Below are 23,246 nucleotides of genomic sequence, written 5' to 3' on the forward strand. Positions count from 1 at the left end.
GTTTAAATGTGACATCTACTAACAAAGTTAAGAGTGCCCAGAATGGAATCACATAGCTAATTTCTCACACCATATGGTGATTTACCCACCCCCCCCAGTCACCCCATGCTGATTGACTGTACATTGCCCAGTTAACACATGAAACCAAAGGCAGCTGCAATATGAAACAAAATTACTTGGAACTAAATTCCACGGAAATAATGAGATTTGCTTCCCAGGTAAATATGAACAGCAAAAGGGTAAAAGTCTCCTATTTCTTCACAGATGACATAGGACTAAATTCTTTGTTTGGCTTTTACTTTTGGTGTTGCTCCCATTATTTTGTTATTGTTGTTAGTTCTGCTACTGTTGTTGGTTGCTTCATGGTATTTTTAATGATGGATTTAATCCAAGCATATATGTCAACTTCATGTCTTTTTCTCATTGCTAAGGAATTTTCTAAAGTGAAAGAGAATAATCCCAGAAAGCTGTCTCAGAGACACTTCCAATGTGGGAGGCTGGCCTGGGACAATGAAGGCTTATTCATGACATACAGAGATGATGGTTTAGAATGAAGAGCCACAACACCAAAACTAGTCTATACCCTAAACAATATGCTGGTTTGAAGATGCTTCTTAGACAGTATAGATGTTTCTGAACCTTATGATGCTTCAAGGCATCCAAAACAAGACAACACAATACTCAAAGGACTGCTTCTTATGATGATCAGAAGCTGTCCACTTGTGGAAGCCATCAGAAGACATTAGATGGCATAACTGGATAGAGAAAAAGGCCTTTCCTCCTCCAACTACTCTTTTCTAGGAGAGCTATTTAGCTCTATCCAAGGCAGTGAAAGATTTTTGTTTGTTTGGTTCAACACAAACTTGACCTGCACTTCTTGGAATATGGTCATGACCTTGTTTTTTTTAAATCTTCAACAAAAAGAGATGCTCTTCTTAACCTCACGATGGCTTTTGATACTGTTGATCATGGGCTAACCCTTTTGGGCAAACTTAGGGAGTTAGGGATGGGTGGCATAGTTCTGTGCTGGTTCATCTCCTCCCTCTGAGGTTGCTCCCAATTAGTATTGATAGGAGTAAGAGGTCCAGTTCTTGACCCCTGATTTGAGGCTGCCACAGGGATGGGTGGTCCTTTTTAACATTTACTTGAAACCCTTGGATGAGATCATCCAATGCACTGATGATACCCAGTTATATAGTATATCTCCATTCCAAGTGAAGTGAGTGATGCAGTGGATGTCCTTTTGTGGTGCCTGGAGGCTGTAGAGGTCTGAATGGGGAATAACAGACTTCACCTGAAACTGATGATACCGTTTTATATTTTAACAATTTACTGCATACTGGCCAGGATCCCTCTTTGAAGACGATGGGTGGTAGAAAAATGTGAAAAATATAATAAATAAATAACTCTCGTTGTAAGGACCAGATGGTTTTCTAGGATGTTGTCCATTTGTTCTAAAACTAAGTGGAGATTGCATATCCTTATTATTATCATGTAAAGTACTCTGCAGGACTTTGTAGGGTGTAGAATGCTGTGTAGTCTTGATACTGTTTATCTGATTCTGAGCATTGAGGAATTTGAGCAATCTGTGGCTTCATACTGAGAATGTTTTGCTGCAAGCTCAGCCATTATAGCTTTGGGCAGATGGAGTACTTCCTCTTGTTTCCTAGCCTAAATTCCTAAGTCCTCCTACTCTACAAGGTATCAGTAATTCTCTTCAATAATATGAAGATGAATAATTAATCTCCAAAAATAATTTGTAGTCAGAGGTTGCAAGCTCAGTATAGACAATATGTTTAGCCAAGGAATAGGTCATATTCTACATTGCCACACGTGTTAGTGGCAGGTTACTTTCCAATAATGCACTTTGTTGAGAGAGAAAAATGTAAACAGGAAAGCAGACGGAGATGGAAGAGGAAGAGGAGGAGGAGGAGGAAGAAATGGAAAGGAGCAGCATAAAACTGGTCTCTCAGAGTGGGAAATAAAATGCTGTTTGTAGAAATTGGTAGCCAGTTTGTTTACTTTCTGCAGAGATTGTTGTAATATGCAAAAACCCAAGGAACTCATTTCACTTCTGGGACATATCCACCCTGTCAGTTTGCCCCATTGTTTGTCTGGATTATCAACAGGTTCTGGCTTTAATTATAAATTATATTTTATTTTATCGTGTTCTAGTTTCCATATATTGTATATAAATCTTGTTTTTAAATCTTAATCTGGGATATTGCCAATGTTTTTAACCTAATCCTTTGCTTTCATTAATTACTAAAAAAATAAGTTATAATTAGAAACTGGCTTATTTTAAGTGTAAGATTGGACATCAGCAGTACTCATCATTCATAATCAGCAAGGTCTGAAAGTCTAGGAATGAAAAGGGACAGCACATGAAGGTGAAAACCAATCAGTTTTATATACACCTACATGCACACACAAGATTAGGCATAGAAGTTCAGTTTTCTAGTCTGCATGATTGTTAGAGGAAACTCTAGAAATCTCTAATATTGAGGCAAATAAAGGCTTTCCATCTGTGAAGTGCTGATACTTTGTACCTTTATATTCCATTTAAATGAACTCAGACTTGAAGACTGAACATTCTTTATTGGTCAAACTAAACACTGAAGCAGAAGCTGACTTCCTTAGTCTATATAAAGATTAAAGGAACAATGCCATTTCTAATTCTCAGTCTGCCTTTCTTCTTCTTGGCAATAATAATCATTCTCACTGTTCTGAGCCAATATGGTATCTTTAACCATGAAATGTTGAAGTTGAGTTGGGTTGGGTGGAATATTGAGCCAACTGCTATTCACAGACCAATCTACTTCACAGAGAAGGCAAAAGGAAGAGAAAGACTCCCTTACGTATGTGGTCTTGAACTTCTTGAGGAAATGCAAGTTTTAAACATAATAGTAATAATAGCAATAGAAACACGCATTGGTTGAACTGCATAAAATATGTGTCCTTAGAATCAACCTTCCATTATGTCTTGGGTCATGGTTCACAAGGGAAGTTTTATAAAACAACCCTCACCAAACTCGGACTTTCCTGGCATGGATTGTAGCTTTGAGAATTCCTAGCTACCAAAGTCAGTTTGCTAGCCTGAAATTCTTGTTGTCCAACAAATTAGAGATATACCATACTGGAGGAGACACTTCCTTAGAACCCTTGACTTCCTAAAATGGTTGCATCAGGTTTTTTTCCAGAAATGATGGCTGTGTGGCATATTAGGATCCCTTGACTGATGTTAAAATCTCTATATGTTTAAGAGGCCTTCCACTCAATGGCAGTATTAATAATGCAGCTCAGCACTAAGAAGGAAAGGCTGTACCTTGGAGAAATGACAGGTTTGAGGAAATCAGATCAATAATGATAAATGATGTAGCCCAAATGATCAATAAATAAGAAGCAAATTTTATTGCTGTGACCCTCGTGGTAAAGTAGCATCTTCTCCATAGTAATAGGCTTTATGGCTTCCCAAGACATGGCATCGGCAGGCTTGTACTTTAAACATGCATTTGTCATATTCAAAAGCAATGAAGTGAGCTATAATTTAAAGGTTGCAATAGTGGACCTGGACAAAACTTCAGAGTCTCTTCCATAAATCTGGTGCTTTATCTCCCTACAAGATATTCCCTGTTGCAAATGGGATTACTCCTTATACAATAACCAAACTGATGGAAAGAGAGAAAAAGTAGGTGGGGAGAGAGTTCATACCACACAAACACAATATGGCTCAATGGTTTGGACTGACATAGGAAAAACCCAAGTGCAAGTTTGCCGTCAACATGGAAGCTTTTTTATTGTCAGGAATTAAAAGAATGCCTTGAGTTCCTGAAGAAAAGCTGATAAAGTAAAAAATAAACAAACAAATACTTATACATCTTCATACCTTATAAGTAATCAACCTGCAGTTAAATTTATCACATTGGAGAGAATGTGGCCCTTAGATTTAGGCAGACAACAAAAACTTATCTCTGCCTTTAGGTTTTCAGAAATTAATTGAGTTTAATGTGACAATTACTGTGTTATAGAATAGATGACTAAACATGGTTACACAGGATTTGTTTTAATCACTGCTGATAGTTTCACATTTGAGAGGGTGTTTATTTTTCTCTCAGCATTTCATTTGCAAGTATATTTGTTTTATGGATTTAGAAGAAATACAATTTTGGGGATAGTACAGATACATTAACACCTGTTTTGCTTTCTTGTTAACTGAAAAGATAAACCCTTGTTTCCATGGTCCCAGTTTTAACTTTATTTATTGATCTAACATGCATAAGAATACAAGATGTCTTTGTTAGCTTCACTCATTGTCTCTTTAGGCATTATGTTTTATTTTATTTTTTTATAATAAGGTATTGGGTTTTCAGAATTTGGTATTAAGCTAATTCGCTCTGCCTTCTACTTTTATAAACATTTGAAAGTAATGTACAGAGAGCAGTATGTACATAGGAAGCAACTTTTACCAGATCAGTTGCCCTTCTATTGTCTACTGTATTATGTAGTCTACTTGTAAATTTCTGGAGTCTTAGCTAGAAGGATTGCCCATCTCTGCTTCGAGCTTCCCATCTCTTGTAACCAGGTGCATTGAAGATACCAATTATTAAATTTGGGATCTTCTTGATGCCAAACAAATGTTCTACCACTTTCCTATGGCCCACGTAGTATCAGTTCTGGATATCTTATCACATCCTATTCTATGGTAGAATGGTATCCTAGAAATCATCTGCAATAGAGCTATGTTTGCATCCACTATATTAGAAAAGGGGGGGGGCTGTATTTTTAATTTAAAAATAATCTTTTCCCAAAAGTATTTGTATATTTACCTGTATATGAGCTACAAAGCACTCCCAGTACAGAATTATGTGTAAGTGCATATGTCAGAGAAATTCTTTGGCTGTCTATCTTCTTGCATAATCTTTTTATTTGTGACATTTCCTACATCTGTCATTGCATGTTGTCTGTCACTTGTAAGACTTGATGCTGCAACTTGGTTCAGTAACTTTCCTCATATGACTAAAACTTTGCTTTAAAACTAATGTAATATTTTTTTAGAAAATTATATTAACTCAGACCAATGCCAGACCCAGTTTCAATGCCTTAAGATCAGATCCGTGCACAGATGCAGTTCATGAGATTATCACCCAGCAAATTACATGATGACCTTTTCTGATTAAACATTTTTCTGTGATTCAGGAGGTGTAATATGGAGAGCAAGAATTGAAGCTTGAAGGCTAAATTAGATTGTCACTTTCTGACTTAGAGGGCAAAAAGTTGGCCTGCTTAAACTTTCTCCCCTTGAGAAAAAGGGAGGTGGGACCCCCCCCCCATCCTGTAGGCTGAAAAGCAGCATAGTGTAATGCTTTTTTGAGAGAACAATTCTGCAAAGCAAAATGTTATGGGAAGAGAGAGTGCATGATTTCACTCTTCTGCTTTAGGCCACATTTTGTTTTTCATTTATAAATGCCAGATTATCTACATATCTTCCATGTTGTATCTAATCTGAGACATATAAGGCTGACATACACTGAATCAGACTATCAGGTTCAGTTTAGCTTATCTTGATTGGTAGCAGTTTTTCCATTATTAATTCATTAATTAATTTTTATAAAGCTAGGGTTAGGATTAAGGTTAGGGTTAGGATTAGGGTATTTATAAAATAACATTCTTAATATGTATGCAGCAAGACTATTATATGCACATTGGTGGAAAGATTTGACTTTACCCATATTAGAGGCATGGATAGTGAAGATTATGGAACTTGCTGAGATGGTCAAATTGACAACTTTAATTAGAGATAGGATAGGACATTGTCTAAATTTAAAGATGATTGGAAACCCCTTATTGACTTTTTTCCAGGAAACAGAAAAATGATATTATGATATATGGTTCTGAGGATTAGACAAAAATAACATATGAACTAGAAATTCAGGTTAATGAGGGCAGATACGATATTGTTGCCATTATGGAAACATGGCGGGATGAAACTCACACATGGAACACACAGCTAGAGGGATTTAAATTATTTAAAAGAAACAGACCAAATAAAAGAGGAGGTGGAGTTGCTCTCTATATAAGAAATAACTACATGTCCACAGAAATAGAGTACAACAATGATAAAAACTGTCTTGAATGCATTTGGGTCAATATAAAGGGGGGGGGGAAATGACATTGCCATAGATGTATACTACAGACCACCCAACCAAACAGAGGAAATAGATGAACTTTTTGCTAGTCAGCTAACTAAGGTATGTAGGAAGCACATCACAATAGTAATGGGGGACTTTAACTACCCTGACATCAACTGGGAGACAAACTCCGCACCAAGTGGAAGATCAAACAGGTTCCTGGCAAGCCTAGCAGACAACTTTGTCTCCCAAAAAGTAGAGAAGGGAACTAGGGGACTAGCCATTTTGGATTTAATTCTCACTAACAGAGATGAAATGATAGACGGTGTTGAAGCCATAGGAACCCTGGGAGGAAGTGATCATGCAATATTAGAATTCAACATTATAGAAGCACAACCAATAGAACACAGTCAAACTAGAGTCTTGGACTTCAAGAGAGCTAATTTCAATAAACTTAGAGAGGGCTTGGGAAGGATTCCATGGATGAGAATCCTCAAGGGGAAAACAACTCAAGAAGCTTGGGAAATTTTGAAAAATGAGATAATAAAAGCACAGTCTAGCACAATACCAACAAAGAGGAAAAATAACAGCTCTCAAAAGAAACCAGCATGGCTGCATAAAGAACTCTCTGACAAATTGAAAGATAAAAAGGACAAGTATAGAAAGTGGAAAGAGGGGAACATAACTAAGTCAGAATATCAGCAAATAGCCCGAGCCTGCAAAGATGAAGTGAAGAAAGCCAAGGCTCAAAATGAACTAAGGCTTGCGACCAAAGTCAAAAATAACAAAAAAAGCTTCTTTCAACATGTAAAAAACAAGAAAAAAGTGAAGGAAATGATTGGTCCATTAGTGGGTGGAAGTGGCAAGAAGGTGACAAGCAACAGGGAGAAAGCAGAACTATTTAACTCATTTTTTGCATCTGTCTTTACACAAAGGGAAAAAACAGACCAACCTATCAAAAATAGTGCCATAAAAAACAAAACAGAAACACAAGTTAAGATAGGCAAGAAAATGGTTAGGGAGCACCTGTCCAGCCTAGATGAGTTCAAATCGCCAGGACCAGATGGATTACACCCCAGAGTTCTCAAGGAACTGGCAGATGTGATATCGGAGCCACTGAACTATATTTTTCAAAGATCCTGGAACACAGGGGAACTACCAGAGGACTGGAAAAGAGCTGATGTAGTTCCCATCCTCAAAAAAGGAAAAAAAATGGATCCAGGAAATTACAGACCTATCAGCCTGACCTCAATACCTGGGAAGATCCTGGAAAAGATAATCAAACAACGAATCAACGAACACCTAGAGGCAAACAAAGTCATTACTAAAAGCCAACATGGGTTTGTCAAAAATAGATCATGCCAGACAAATCTTATTGCATTCTTTGACCAAGTGACAAAATTAGTGGATCAGAGGAATGCTGTGGACATAATTTACTTGGACTTCAGTAAGGCATTTGATAAAGTAGGTCACAACCTACTACTTGACAAGATAGAAAAATGTGGGGTAGACAGAACCACCACCAGATGGATCCATAGCTGGCTGACCGGCCGTACTCAGCGAGTGGTCCTCAATGGAACTGCATCTATATGGAGGGAAGTGTGTAGTGGGGTGCCCCAGGGCTCTGTTCTGGGCCCAGTACTCTTCAACATCTTCATCAACGATTTGGATGAAGGGATAGATGGGGAACTCATCAAATTTGCAGACGACACCAAGCTGGCAGGAATAGCCAACACTCCAGAAGACAGGCTTCAGATACAGAAGGATCTGGACAGACTTGAACACTGGGCACTAACTAACAAAATGAAATTCAATGGTGAAAAAAGCAAGGTTCTACATTTAGGCAAGAAAAACCAAATGCACAAGTACAGCATAGGTGGCACCATGCTCAATAGTAGTAACTGTGAGAGGGACCTCGGAGTCCTAGTAGACAATCACTTAAATATGAGCCAGCAGTGTGCTGCAGCTGCCAAAAAGGCCAACACAGTGCTAGGCTGCATTAACAGAGGGATAGAATCAAGATCACGTGAAGTATTAATACCACTCTTCAATGCCTTGGTAAGGCCACACTTGGAATACTGCATCCAGTTTTGGTCACCACGATGTAAAAAAGATGTTGAGACTCTAGAAAGAGTACAGAGAAGAGCAACAAAGATGATTAGGGGACTGGAGGCTAAAACATATAAGGAACGGTTGCTAGAATTGGGTATGTCTAGTTTAACGAAGAGAAGGACAAGGGGGGACATGATAGCAGTATTCCAATATCTCAGGGGCTGCCATAAAGAAGAGGGAATTAAGCTATTTTCCAAAGCACCTGAAGGCAGGACAAGAAGCAACGGGTGGAAACTAATCAAGGAGAGAAGCAACCTAGAACTAAGGAGAAACTTCCTGACAGTGAGAACAATTAATCAGTGGAACAGCCTGCCTCCAGAAGCAGTAAATGCTCCAACACTGGAAGTTTTTAAGAAGAGACTGGACAGCCATTTGTCCGAAATGGTGTAGGGTTTCCTGCCCGAGCAGGGGGTTGGACTAGATGACCTCCAAGGTCCCTTCCAACTTTACTACTATTATTATTATTATATTATAGAGAAAATGTAAACAAAGCTGTAACCTAAGAGTAAGAGGTTATTTTATATTTATAATTATAATTACTCTAAAAAAGAACAGAAGTCACTCCTCTATTACTCTTTTTTCTTTTATTTTGCACCTTTGTCTTTGCTCTTTTTTCCTTTCACTTTTCTTCTTTCTGAATAATTAGTTCTTGTTTAGTTTTTATTCTGCATTAAAAATTTAATAAAACTTATTTTAAAAAAAACATATCAGAGAGCTATATGGACTTCCCTTTTATCTCATCAGAATAGATGAGGAAAAATGGTAGGAATGCTATCTATTAAGAAAATAACAAAAGGACATAGAAGGGAAGCTATCTTTTTCCAGATCTGTTTCTTTCCCTTTCCCTTTTAATATGTAGCAGTCCAACAATGAGATCTTTTAAGATAATTAAAAGGAGATACTCTGTCACTCCAATATTTATAATGAACATCATCTTAACATATTCAATAGTCTTGCTTATGACATGCTTACAACATAGCCCCAATAATAGCTGCTTTTAGGAAACACATTATAAAAACATATTTTGCCATGGGAAGACTCCCTCAAAAGACTGTTTACACTAATGTTTTCAGAAAACCTTAGATAAGTTGATATTCAAGCTAATTTAGGAGAACAAATCAACACAGATCCATCCACTAGTTTTTAAATAATATGAATATGAAATAACTGATCTTCAAATCAAAATATTAGGTCAGCCTCTATACCAGAAAGCAGACTATTGGCCAATATAACACCATTTTTCAATACCAATTTGGGTAGAATTCAGAAAACATATGGCTAGAAAAAGGTCTTTGACAATCACCAAAATTCTTCAGTAAACATATTAATCATAGGATAATTGAAGAGGCTCTTTGCAGGTAACAGATTAAAGAATGGAAAGAAATGAATAAATGATTGCCTATTGCAAGGAAATAAAAAAGAGCTAGAGCAAGAATTTGGATTGGGACTGTTGATTTTACCTTGTGCATAAATTATTATTCTATAATTAATAATTTTGAGTTCTAAAAGATTTTGAGTAAAATAAAGAAAAGCTAGTGAATGGTCAAAATATGGTTACAGATACTTCAATGGAGTCTGAGCAGGTAAATACAAAAAAGTTGAATTAATTTTTCAGTTTCTTTCAGTTCTGTTGAGGTTTCTAGTAAAAAAAAGCAAATTTCATGCTGGGGATAGTTAGAAAAAAACACCTGGAAACAAAACAGCCAATATTATTCAGCTTTTAGAAAAAATCAATGGTATGGTTACATTTGAATATTGTTCTAGTTACAATAAGCTAAAGAAGATGACTGTAAAATTGGAAAACATATAGAAAGGAATAGCCAAAATCATCAAGAAGCTGGAGTGATTCTGACTTCTAGTTTGCCATCGCAGCTGCCACGGCCGCTGGAAGGTGAGCTCCATCTTCCGTGTTTGGTTTTGCTCCGCTGGGGGACCCTGGAAAGGGTTGAAAGTTGCACTGTAGGAGCGATCAGCAAGAAGGGGATCCCCCCCTTGATCGCAGGAGGGCGGTAGCCCTTCCGCTCGATCCAGGGCAGCCCTCCAAACTGGTGGATGAAAGACTGGCCATAGAAATATGATTCATCACTAAGCTTCAAACAGCCAAAGTCAAACTTACCACCAGGCACTTCTAAAGTAGTGCGGATGAGACTGTGTGAGATCTGAACCTCTCTTTAATCCCAAGTATTTTCTTTACCTGTGAAAGTTTCCCTCCTATGAGAGGGAAGGGAAGTTCTATCCCACCCTCTAAGAATAGCAGCGACTGACTATCCAGGGAGTTAAAACACTGAAAAAATAACCTTAATCTAACTGGATTTATATACTTCTCAAATTTGGAGACCAAAAGATTTCTTATCTTTACTGAAGACTTTGGTTTTTATTTACAAAAAAGAGATAAAATTGGAAAAAGGATTATAAAAATTTTGGACTTAAAAAACCTTAAACGGCATTGGTGACATCTTATGGCTAGGTTTGATATTACAACTTGTTATTGTCTAAAGGAGACTTGGCTTGAAGCCCAGATTACAGATAAGACTTTTTCAACCTTGACAAATACTAACTGTGAGAAGCTCATTTGTGTCCTATATCTAGTTATAAAATTATTTTCATTCTCTGACTTTAAAGCCCTCAACTTAACACAACATCAAGAGAATATGGATGAAGACCAGGAACAGATTCTTTTTATGTTGAAAGCAATACATGAAAGCATTCTTTCAGCTTGCGATGAATTGCTACAGAAAAGAACAAGATGTCAGCCTAGATATACGAACCCAAATTTTGACTACAATTAAAGAATCAACTACGCAGAAGATAACAAAAGAAGTGGAACAATTAAATATTATGATAGAGGTTTCAACTGACCAACGAATACAATCAATGGAAAATCCAGAATAGGGATTGACAACACTGAAAATGAAAAAGACTTTCTATATAAACCAGAAGAAATTTGAGGAGCAAGAAGAACAGACCAAAGGGAAGACAAACATATCAGGACAACTATGGAGATTTGGAATAATAGAGAGACGATTCGTTAGCTCTTCCAAAAAATGGTGACTGGATAGTCTCTCTTATTTTAAATAATAACAGAGGAAGATCTATTTGATGACTTAAAAGCACTGACATGGAAGGCGAGCTGGCAAAGGAAGAAAGCTAGAATAAGGCTGAAGAAAATTGGGGTTTTGACTTATTAGAGAGGATTTTATATTACTAATTAAAATAGAATATATTCAAATAGAGAAGATGTGTATTTTGAATACTAGATTTTGTTATGAATTGAGATAAAGAAAACCTTGGTCACTTAAAACTTGGAAGTATAAATATTAAAAGTTAAATTTGAATATTGGTGGAAAATTAAAAATTGAGGAAAAAATAAATAGGATATTGTCTATAAAGATTGAATGTAAAAGTAATTAAGATACGTATAAGCTAAAAATTTATTGATAAATGTAATAAGCATGTTTTTATTTAGTTGATATAACAAGAACTGCATTAGCTTAAATGTGAGACAGTAGATATTAAGGGAAAAAGAGAGGAAATATTTGATGTTGAAATAAGGGAAATTTTCGTCATTAAATTTAAGACATTTGGAAATTAATTGCAAATAAGGATGTTATATTGTATTATTAACTAGATGATACAAGATGGTGGGAAATAAAATATACTCAAATAGATAAGATGTGTATCTTGAATATTAGACTTTGTTATGAATTGAGATAAAGGAAACTTTGGTTACCTAAAATTTGGAAATTATAAATATCAAATGTTAAATTTAAATATTGATGGGAAACTGAAAATTGGGAAAAACTAATAACAGGACATTGATTGCCTACAAAGATTGAATGTAAAAGCAACTAGGATATGTATAAGCTAAAATTTATTGATAAATGTAATCATGCTATTTTTACTTAATAGATATAATAAGAACTGTTCAAATATGAGGTAGTAGATATTAAGGGGAAAAGAGAGGAAATATTTGATGTGGTTGCTTGAGATTTGTAGTAAAGATATTTGTATGCTATTGAATTATCGATTAACCCAGCCACCACGTTGCTTTTTCAATACTTAAATGTAAAATTAGAAAATTAATAAAATATTACAAAAAAAAGAAGCTGGAGTGATTCTATTATGATTTTGGGCTTTTTAAAACAGAGATAAAAAGCAAGTAAGAATAGATATATGGGTATAAAATTAGGCATAGTACAAGGAAAATGAGGTTTTTGTTCCTTTCTCATTATAGTCAAACTTAGGATCCGCCAATGAAGTTGGATGGTGGGAGGTTCGAGGCAGATTAGCAGACTTCAGAATGCTATAACATTCTGGTGTCAAAAAAAAAAAAGACATTTGTTTTATTTTGATACATGTTGCTTTCTTCTAATGAGATATTGCTCTAAGGGAGAGAGGGGAAGTCATGTATCTTGTGCTGGAATGACCTATGTACTTTCCACTTTCCAGAAGCAAGTCCTACTCAGATTAACGAATCATCAGGACAATGATCAAAATGGAGAGTCTTTTCATGTATTCATAAAAATATACTTAATATCCATGGGTAAATTCTTGGATCTGTAGAAGCAATGTATTTCCCAATAGTTACTTTGTATCTGCAGAAATGCAAAACAGAAACATATTGTCTAAAATGTTACATAATTAAGCAATTGCACAAACAGGAAAGCAATTTCAAGTCGGTTAGTAACTGGATTGGGAATTCGGATAAGCAATAATTACATTGCAGAAAACAAAATAATTAGTTGGGTTTTGCTCTGAATGGGGAATATGATGAGCATGATTTAGACCAAATGAATGGACAATAGACAGCTGGACTTTCAATTAGGAACTTGGACACTTAGAATAAATATGAGCCTTTAGTACACAATCAGGAAAAGATGACCTACAGATCTAGTTATACTTGCAGTTTGGACAATCTTTAACCTTGAGGATGTTGTGCTAAATGATATGGTCATAAAGCATAATTTCACATGACTACACCAACTTACAATGGCAGTTGCAACAATGCCATTGTTAGGCAAATCCTGTGTGGTGGCAGAATTTCATAGTCGTGTGATCTATTTTCAACCTCCTGCCAACTTCCCCACTGATTTTACTTGTCGGAAGCTAGCAATGAAAGTCACAAATGGTGATAACATGACACAGGAAGCTGCAGAGTTATAACTGTGAGCTGGTTGCTAGCCACCAAATTGCAAGCTTATGATTATGGGGATGTTGTAAGAGCCACAACTATGAGGAACAAACCTACGTCCCATCATAACTTTGGTTGCTGAGCTATCTGTGTGCCAAAGAGGAAGAAGGGGTAGCTATTATATTTAAAAAAAAAAATCTTTCAAAATCTTGAAATTTCCTCATTGCCAACTCAGCAGAAAGCCAGAAAATATATTCAAAATCATTTCACATTCAAATAAACAGGATAGTTGATTTCAAATAAATAAGTTTAATTTCATTGGAGAAATAAAATATGGCATGGTAGTAACACATTTGTAACATTATATACTATTCCGCTATAGGTAGTTTAATGGCAGAAGCTACTTTTCATGACAATCTTACCAGTACCCATGTACAAAGTAATAAACAAATCGCCAACAGAAACATATCGCAGCAGTTGCAAGGGGTGCTACTAGCTCAAACAAACATCTAACAACACAGTGTACTTTAAGGAGAGGGTTATAATGTTAGATTTACAGACATTGTGAGTTTTAGGCTTTTCACTTGGAAACAATGAAAATAAAAGGCTACAGAAAACCAACTTAGCTATTACAAGGAAAAACTTTCTCTGACATTGCATCCCTGGAACTTTTCAGATGTCATAGCAACTTGATTACTCCATTCAGCTGTGACAGTTATCCCTTTTTCAGGCCACTGCTTGTATAACTGACAATTTAAATGTTTTTATTTAATTTTATTTACATACATTCACCACAGGAAGAAGTTTATTTATTATACAAGAGGCATTTTCATCAGTGCAAGAAAAAAGAAATTCAGAGTGATTGCACAGCATCAAATAAGAAATATGTACATTAAGATGATGGACAATCTAATTTCTACATAATAACACTGATGGTTTCTGGTACAGGTATACACAACATTTAAAGTTAATACAGATAAGTTTTAGTCATGAGACCACTCGTTTTGTGAGAGTGGGTGGGCAACTATGAAGAAATGAAGGTTAAGCTGCTAGGCGATTAACAGGGAATGTGAGCATTTGGGGAGAACATTTTCCAAAGGAAGGGTCCTTCTCCTAGCAGACCTTCTTAAAACAAGGCATCCACTTCCCCAAGCTGCATTAAAGCAGGAGAATTGATTGGGTGGATTAGACTAGAGCCTATCTGGTCTAATGTTTTGTTTTCCTGACAACGGCTGGCTAAATGGCTTATCTTGGAGGATCACAAGCAGGTTATCAAAGAAAACCGCAACCCCCGTTTTCCAGCCTCTATCGAGGTGACATATGGTGCCTCTGGGAATGGAAATACTCCATTTAGGCAGGGATGTCTGGCGAAATGTATAGAAAGCAATTAGTGACTAAGATGGATTGGAAGGGGCACGCCATTTGAGGCACCCCATGAGGAACACAACACTGACGGCTTGCCTAGCACCAGGTGGCTGAATGATCAACAACATGATCAGTCCGTTGCCATACTGAGAACAGTTGGCAGTTCGTTGCCTAATGCTACCCAAACTACATGCCCAGAAGTGCAGCTCTGTTCAGCTGCCCTGAGCCTCACCTGCCTCCTTCAGGTACATTTGAGGAAGAGAGTGCAACTCTCCGTTGCTGCTTTCTAGGACTCTTTTGGTCCCTGCACCCGAATAAGGACTAATGGCCCTTGCGCCACAGAATCTGCAGGAAAGAGCAGAACCTTGAAAGGTAGATAAGAAATGTATAAAATTCAACCAATGCACCTCTTCACAGTATATTGCCTTAGTTGTGAAAACTGTCTTGCGTGCATGCATACACATACATACGCACCTCCTACTGTATATAGATTCCTCAATAGGGTTTTTCAGGACATATACAAATAACGAATACACATGAAGAACAATATCCAGTCTTGGAATCAAGGACCTTATTTGCAAAGCTCTGTTAATGCCCACACTGAAGCATATGAAGCTCTGGTCTGGGGCAAATGGATATTTGCATTTTTCCTCATCCCAAATCAGAAAGAAAGAGAAAGAAATGAAGAAAACAAGGACACTTGACCTCACTAATGTTTAAATCCCTAATTTAGAGTCGTGTAAAATCTAGCATTCCTCAGAACGACTAGCAGTTGTGCTGATTGGAGAAGAATCAGAAGAGCCTGAAGCTCCCCATGCAGAAGGAAGCTTCCTTCTCAAGCGTTTTGAGAATAGCTGCCCTAAAGCATGGCTTAAAAGCAGCTAATCTAAGTAAAGTAGCAATAGTTAACTTTTAGCATTTGTTTTGTAGGGACTTCATAGCCAGCTCAGCTGCAAAATGGTGCTATTATTATCTACATAGTTTAAAAAGAGCTTTTTAAAGGAAAAATACTTATTTACTTAAATGGAATATATTGATGAGGACATAGTATTTCACAGGAAGTTGTTTCTTGATCAATAAGCACCATAGTAAGTGCCATGACAGCCCCATTGTCCCAAAGTTTATTTTAATCACAAAAGATAGCAACTTGAATACATAAAACAGAAATTCACACAACTTTGCATTAAAGCCACAAGAATTAAGTTTAAAAATGATAATTATAGTTTATACTTTGGGGTATTTTTTGCTCCTAAATGTTCAGATTGAAAACTGTCCTATTGATGTAGAAAACATTTGCTTCGAATTATATCAGTTTGTATCCAGTCAGCAATGGCTGCAGCACATACAGGTAACAAAAGTTGTTCCCCTCATTCCATTTAGTGTATGTTCAGACTCATACTAATGGTCTATTATGGGAACTTAAATTCTTGAACAATGAGATTGCCTTACCAAAGAGCTATTACCAAACTTTCTGTCTGTCTGTCTGTGCATGTGTGTCTGGAAGAATTTCCAGTGGATATTTGGAAGAAATTCACCTGCAATACTTGCTGTTTCCTTTATGGACGGCTCTGACCATAGGGTATCATATGAAAGCTGCCACCTTTTTGCTCCTTCCCAAGATGTGAAGATATGGGACATATTTATTTTGTGCTAAATTCCATGTGTGTATTGGCAATAATCAGCTTAGTTCCTGCTGCATCTCTCAAATTCAAACAGTAACATTTTGTTTTATCCTCAGCCCAACAGTGATTTGATATTTACTAATTAGCTGAAATTATATTGTTTGGAGATAACTTTCCTGTTCCTGTGTGGAACCTTTCTGCTGGTTGTTCATCGGAATGGAATTCTTATTTACCTTATAGTGGCCCAGTTAATTTACAAGAATGAATTAACCCATGTTTAGATCACCAGTCTTGGACTCTTCTCTATTCAGGTACAATTTACTAATATTGTGAATGCAATATATTAGCTTCCTTCTTCTCTTCCCTCAGGGTACATTGGATTACAACTCTATGAATTCTTGTCATTGTAACCAGTTTATACGTTGCTACTACCTACATTAATTACTATGTGGAGGTAACAAAGCTATTTTAAAGTTAATTTTTATGAACCTTTCATTCTGGTGATTAAAAAAAATAAGGCACTATCAATGTAATCACAGCCTCTTTCATTAGCTAGGTCCCCTTTGTCATGAAAACAGGGGCAGCCCAAGGATAACGTATTCTTCTTCCATTTTCTGTATCTTTTCTTAAATAAAACAGAAGCCTTACTATTCAAAGCTATCAAAAATCCTAGTTTGTAACTAGGGTCATCTTCAGACCAAACCACGATTTGTTTAATCATAATTTACTGAAATAAAACACAATTGGCTGGATTCACATAACATGCAAAGCCATGAATCCTGATTCACAAGCCAGAATTGTTGGGTTCATATACTATAATACACGGGTCTTCCAAACTCGGCCCTTTTATGACTCATGGATTTCAACTCCCAGAATTCCTCAGCCAGGTATGCTGGCTATGGATTTCTGGAAGTTGAAGTCCGTGAGTCATAAAAGGGCTGAGTTTGAAGACCTCTGTTATAATAAAACAAGCCACATTATGGCTTCTTCTTAGTATAAAGTATGTGTCCAGCCTATGTACGACTATAATTTCAAATGGGGGGAGAAGACATTTCTGATCTTGCTCTTTAAAACAGAAATTCCTGACAATGAACATGAATAGAGTAGGCTGTGTTTTCCTTCTCATGAGAGAAGGACCCATGTTCTTCTGGATCACCTTCCTAAGGATTTCATCTATTACAACAACAGCCGCATCAAGGATTTTATTGGAGATGGATAGATGGATGGAAGGAAGGGGGGGGGGGAGAAGAGAATGGAAGAAGATCAAGCAGAAATGCCAACCATGTCAGGACTATAGATGGAGATGAAATTGAACCCATTCCTTTTCTACATTCCTGGAATAAAAATCTTCCATTCAAACAGCATAAGAAAAAAGGTCCTACTGCATTGGTATTCTGGAACCTGGGTATCACTGGTTAAGCACTACCTTAGCACTCTATTTTGCTTATCAATGAAATTAAATTTATTTATTCTGGTTTCTAGTATTTTAGGTTTCAGTTTATCTACTGTTGACCATTCATCTTTTCATATGGTAGTTGTAAGCCTTATTGCATATAAGGATCTGGATTTATACACCTACTAAGTTGACAGCGCATAACACTGGGTTTAGCGTCCTGCCATGTAAACCCAGCCTCTAGATTCCTGATGCTATGGATAGGTTCCAAACCACCAATAAAGTCTCCAGAAAGGGAAACTGTCCATGTAGCATCTTTCTCTCTATATATGTAACCTGGTCAATAAGAGGAGTCACAGCATGAAGATCTGCTTCCACAAGTCATCTTGGCTAGATCATAGTGATCTGGCGAATACTTTGTTGTGATCAGGAATTTAAGGCTTGCATGTTTCGTTTTCTTTTTTAAGGTTTGGCATTTAAATTTCTACCTCTGCATTTTTAATTCTGGCAGAGATTATGAAGATTTGGAGGTTTTCAGGATTCTCCTGTATTTTGCTGCTGTTGTGGCTTAATTCTGACACTTGCAAATGTTTATTTTAGGCTTTCTATATTTGTTCATAGTGATAGTCTGTTTTTTCAATCATTTTTATAGTTATTCTGACTCAATAAGAAGCCAATCAGCCTTAAAATGTAATAGCACTTTTGTCTTCTCCGCAAGGCTATCTTGTTAATACCAAAGTATTATTTTTCTTTAGGTATCAGATTGGGTTTTTTTCCAATATAATGCTGAAATTTTGTTATGGATTTGGCTGGAAGAACTCACTTTTAAAAACAGAATTCGTGTGTAAAGAATGCAACAACAAATGTAAGAAAACATTTGGTCACAATTTCTTATCTTAACAATATTAATTCAACCTACAGTTATTTAGAATTGACACACAATTCACACAAATACATAGTAATTACATATGCACATATTTTAAGAAGTACGATAGCAACATTTTATCCATTTGTGACCAAAATTAGAGTTTGGCATCTCAGCTTTCAAAATGCATGGAAACCAGGAATTTAGGAATGCAACACGTTTCAAGTATATATCACAGTGATAACTTTGTACACTGGTCACATGTTGTCTTTGGAGATTCTTTGCTAGCAACTGGCCAGACCAAATCATTTCCAGTTAAATAAACCAAAGCCTGATATCATGCCTCTTACATCATAAACCATTTCCAACAAAAAGCCAATGAACTGTTAAAAACTGCTTTTTACAGTTTGAGCAATATAATTTTCTTCTGCAAAGAAAAAGTTGTTATAGTTTGTTGTTCTTGCTATTCCCAATTTCAGGCTTCATAGGAATTTCAAATGTGAAGAGAATCAGTGTAAAGCCTTTCCCTTTAAGTTCACTAAAAACACTAAGAACATAAAGTTTTCAGTATACCTCACAGACACTCTTCAAAGTACAGGAAATATTTTCATGATAGGGTGAAAGGGTTACATCATCACATACTTTACATTACATTTACATAAATCTACTTAATCACTTCAGGTAAACAAGTATCAGTAACATACAGTAAACATTGTACATTTCAACAAAACATAATACAAAATGTTTACAGTCCAGTACTGCTGCATTCGGAGGAGAGGATGGTATGAAAACTTACTTACCATTAATATACTTCATACCAAAAGTAAATGCAATTATAAAATTAGCATTGGATCTGATTATAATATTGTGCATCTAATATATTTCCCCTTAGTATATAGATCTCTCTTGTTGATTAACGAGAAGTTTTTGTACATAATAATAGGGTTAAGCAATTACTAATCAATTTACATTTTGCCAATTGAGAAATCTAGTTCTAAAAACAAAATCTGAGTCCTTGTTTATAGAACCTGGGGAAGGGGCTACTACTTAATTTAAAAAAAATCATTTAAAAAGAGCAAAATTTAAAATGGTACATTTGAGGAAAATACATTTTTGAAATCATGATTTTTCTCCCGCTTTCTCTCACTTACTTCTCCCAAACATTGTCTCTGTTTTACAATGCCTCTGCAGTAGTGTCTGAAGAGACCGACATAGTCACTTTAGCAATCTTAACTGTATTTTTAATGCATCTTTCTGCAGCCTTATGGACATTGCCTGGATTGTTAGCGTGTCTGTGCTGGCAGTCAGACTCCAAACTATTATCAAGAGGCTGTGCGGTCCCTTCGCAAGGTGGAAACATGCTTCTGAAAGCATGTCTCAGGTCCTTGCTCCTCAGAGCATAGATAATTGGATTCACCGTAGAATTCAGCAGACATAGCATACTACAGAAGGCAAAGATAGTTTTGACAAGCTTGTTCATTTTCCCAAAGACGTCATACAACATAATAGCCAGCAGGGGACCCCAGCAGATGATCAGAACCACAAGAATGAGGACTAACGTTTTGGCTAGCCTAATGTCCATACGTGTTTGTTCTGGCCTAGTGATGTGCTGCACTTTACCATCTCCTGAAGTATGAATTATTATGCTCTTTTGAGTTCCACGTTGGAGCATCCTAATAGTATGGCTATGAGCTTTCCAGAGTATATACATATAGGCATAGACAATAAAAAGCAAGAGTACAGTGGTGACCCCAATCCAGAACAACAGATAATTTTCATCAATTAGGGGAAATATATCTGAGCAAACAGAATTGAGCCTTTTGCAGTTCCAACCAAGCAAAGGGAGAACAGCTATTACAATAGCTATTGTCCACATCACACAGAATGCTACAACAGCCTTTGACCTGGTAACAATCCTTTTGTAGGAGAGGGGCCTGTGTATAGATATGTATCTGTCTATTGCTGTGAGGAAAAGACTTCCAACTGAAGCAGTGAAAGAGGCTGTAACTCCACCCAACTTGAAAAGGAACACATTAGGGCTGTCTTTCCGGTGGAAAACATGGAAATCAACAAAACTGTAGACAAAGATTACACTGCCGAGGAGATCAGCTACTGCCAGGCTGCTAATGAAATGATAGGAAGGCCTGCAGCGAAGGCTTCGAGATTGCAGGATGACAACTAAGACCAGAAGATTTTCCAGAACAGTAAAGGTGCCCAGCGTGAGGGACAGGACTGCAATGGCTAGCTGCTGACTAGGATTCAGAATCATGAAGCACTCCATGTCCATAAAGTTATCACCACACTGTATACTCTCCTCATTCTCCTTAAAAGAAAAGGTTTTATTGTAAAAATCTGTAATATTGATTTGATCCGATGGGTGTGCACCTAAAGAGGCATCTTCTCCTGCAGTCATTTTGGGATGGAAATCATCTCGAAAAGAAGACAGAGGAAATTTCTCTGGGTAGTATCCTAATTTGGAGGCCATGTCACTTTTAAAGTCTTCGTACTGGATGTCGTTAGAACCCATATAAAGAAGGTCTGTTGTAATTGTTCTGAAGGTTGTATCTGCAAGGCCATCTAGGACTGACTTCATAACCCCAGATGACTGTTATGCAGAGTTGGAAAAAAATATGAGGCAGTCCTGTCGGGGAGAAAACCAAACTTAAATAAATATATGCAAAGTTGGAACAGATGAAAGAAATAAAAAAGCAACTTAACTGAGTTAGTGCCCTTAGCCTACTGAATATTGAATCAGTTTCTCATATTTACAGTAGATGAATATTAATTAAATTGCAGAATATTTAGAATATTTTTCTATGGAGTGAAATGATTAAAAACTTTGGGCAGAAATATTATAGTACACATTTGTTTTGATTAAAATATTCTATTCTTATTATGTATATTTTAAAATGTTTTCCCGTTTCTATTTCATAAGCCAGTGATCTCTGTTTCTTAAAATACAATAACACCAATGGCTGCTGCAGAATACTGAAATAAGAGCAGTGTTCAGTTATACTCTTCCCTTATGGGCACATGTACAGCCTTCTTCCCCTTTTCCTCCTCCTAGTTTTCTATTATTTTTATTTTCCTTAATTCTGATAAACTAATACAACACATGATGAGCTGTTTTTAGAAAAGCTGAAACAACTGTACATGATTCAGATCCTTTTACTGAATATTCCATAGAATCTATTGTTCAATTAATGTCATTGGGCTCCTCCCTGATCCAATCATAGGATACTGCAATATATTGAAAAAGCAAAATACAAGTGAAACCTATTATTCATGTATAATCACGGCAGAAATTAAATCATTTTGATAAATACTCTTTCTCTCAGTTACACGAGTCAAAATTTTATGAACACTTTCAGCAGAAGTTTAAGTCCTTGTCCAGCTTGGACCAATATGTTCAGATTCAAAATAAATCGATTCAGGGTTGCTGGATAATATTAGTTCTCAACTATTTACCTCATACAGTATCTGATCTTAAAATAGGTAACATTTTTAAAGCAAATCTAAGCGTGCAAACCTAGCGAAAAAATATGCTATTCCATATAATACTTTCTATAATAAATAGGAACACAAGATGATTATGCAAAGTTAAAAACTGTTTGTTTTGGAGGAATTACTTCAGACCCCACACGCACAGCATTTTTCTCCTATTCATTAAAAAAAACAACTGGGTTTTTTTCAGGTTTTTCCATCCTATTAAAAAAAAGTTGCTTTCTTAAAGGAAACATTCATTCTAGGCTCTTAAAGGAATGACACCTTTTCTTAGGTGTATGTTAGCATTCAGGGAACATATTAATCTTCATGATTGACTACAAATTACCTTTTTTAATGTTCTGACTTTTTTTATTCTTTTAATTTAAAATATGGGAAGTAGCCATGCTTAAAAATAAAGTCCTGGCCTATAGCATGATTTTATTTGTAAGAATGACTTGGCTCCATATGAGCCCTTTACTTTCACTTAGAAAATAAAAATAATTGGTAGCAATATTTCCTATACATCTATTCAAACACTTCTCTGCATAAATTATTCTGTTCTTTAACTTAGTTAAACTTAATTTTACAGAGTTAACTCAGCAAAAAAGGGATTGTATAGATTTATTTATTTATTAAATAATTTCTGTTTGATTGTTTTTGATTGATTCAGTGATTGTTTTTAAGATTACTTTCTGGACCTTAAGTTAAATATCCCAAAGTACCAGTTTCAGAAAAGCCAAAGAAGGTAAAAAGAGAAAATAGAAGGGCTAAACTGAGATGCTTCCTGCTACCCCAATAATGGTTCTCTCCATTTATTATTTGCATTACAGGTTGTCCTCAACTTAAGACTGCAACTGAGCCCAACATTTATATTAACAATATTTGTTAAGTGAGTTTTGCCCCATTTTACAACTTTTCTTGCCAGACTTTTTAAGTGAATCACTGCAGTTCTTAAGTTAGTAACCTGGTTGTTAAGTGAATCTGGATTCCCCACTGACTTAGCTTGTCAGAAGGCCGCAAAAGGGGATCGTGTGACCCCAGGACACTGCAACCGTCATAAGTATGAATCAATTGCTAAGCATCTGAATTTTGCTCATGTGACTATGGGGATGCTGCAATGGTCGTAAGTGTGAAAAATGGTCAT

General features: G+C 36.2%; 1 protein-coding gene across 2 annotated transcripts in view; it reads right to left on the minus strand.

The window, feature by feature from the left end:
• Positions 1 to 13,664: 13,664 nt before the first annotated feature.
• The window catches only part of CNR1 (cannabinoid receptor 1), a 31,381-nt gene continuing 21,799 nt past the window's right edge, over positions 13,665 to 23,246 (minus strand). For both annotated transcript variants that reach the window (XM_039343096.1, XM_039343097.1), the window contains exon 2: positions 13,665 to 21,257. In XM_039343096.1, coding sequence (XP_039199030.1) covers positions 19,791 to 21,209 — 1,419 coding nt within the window. In that variant the 5' untranslated portion in view covers positions 21,210 to 21,257 and the 3' untranslated portion in view covers positions 13,665 to 19,790. The remainder of the gene's footprint in view (positions 21,258 to 23,246) is intronic.

The sequence above is a fragment of the Crotalus tigris genome, unplaced genomic scaffold, assembly GCF_016545835.1.
Source record: "Crotalus tigris isolate CLP2741 ecotype Arizona unplaced genomic scaffold, ASM1654583v1 scf7180000017833.3397121, whole genome shotgun sequence".
NCBI classification, from domain to species: Eukaryota; Metazoa; Chordata; class Lepidosauria; order Squamata; family Viperidae; genus Crotalus; species Crotalus tigris.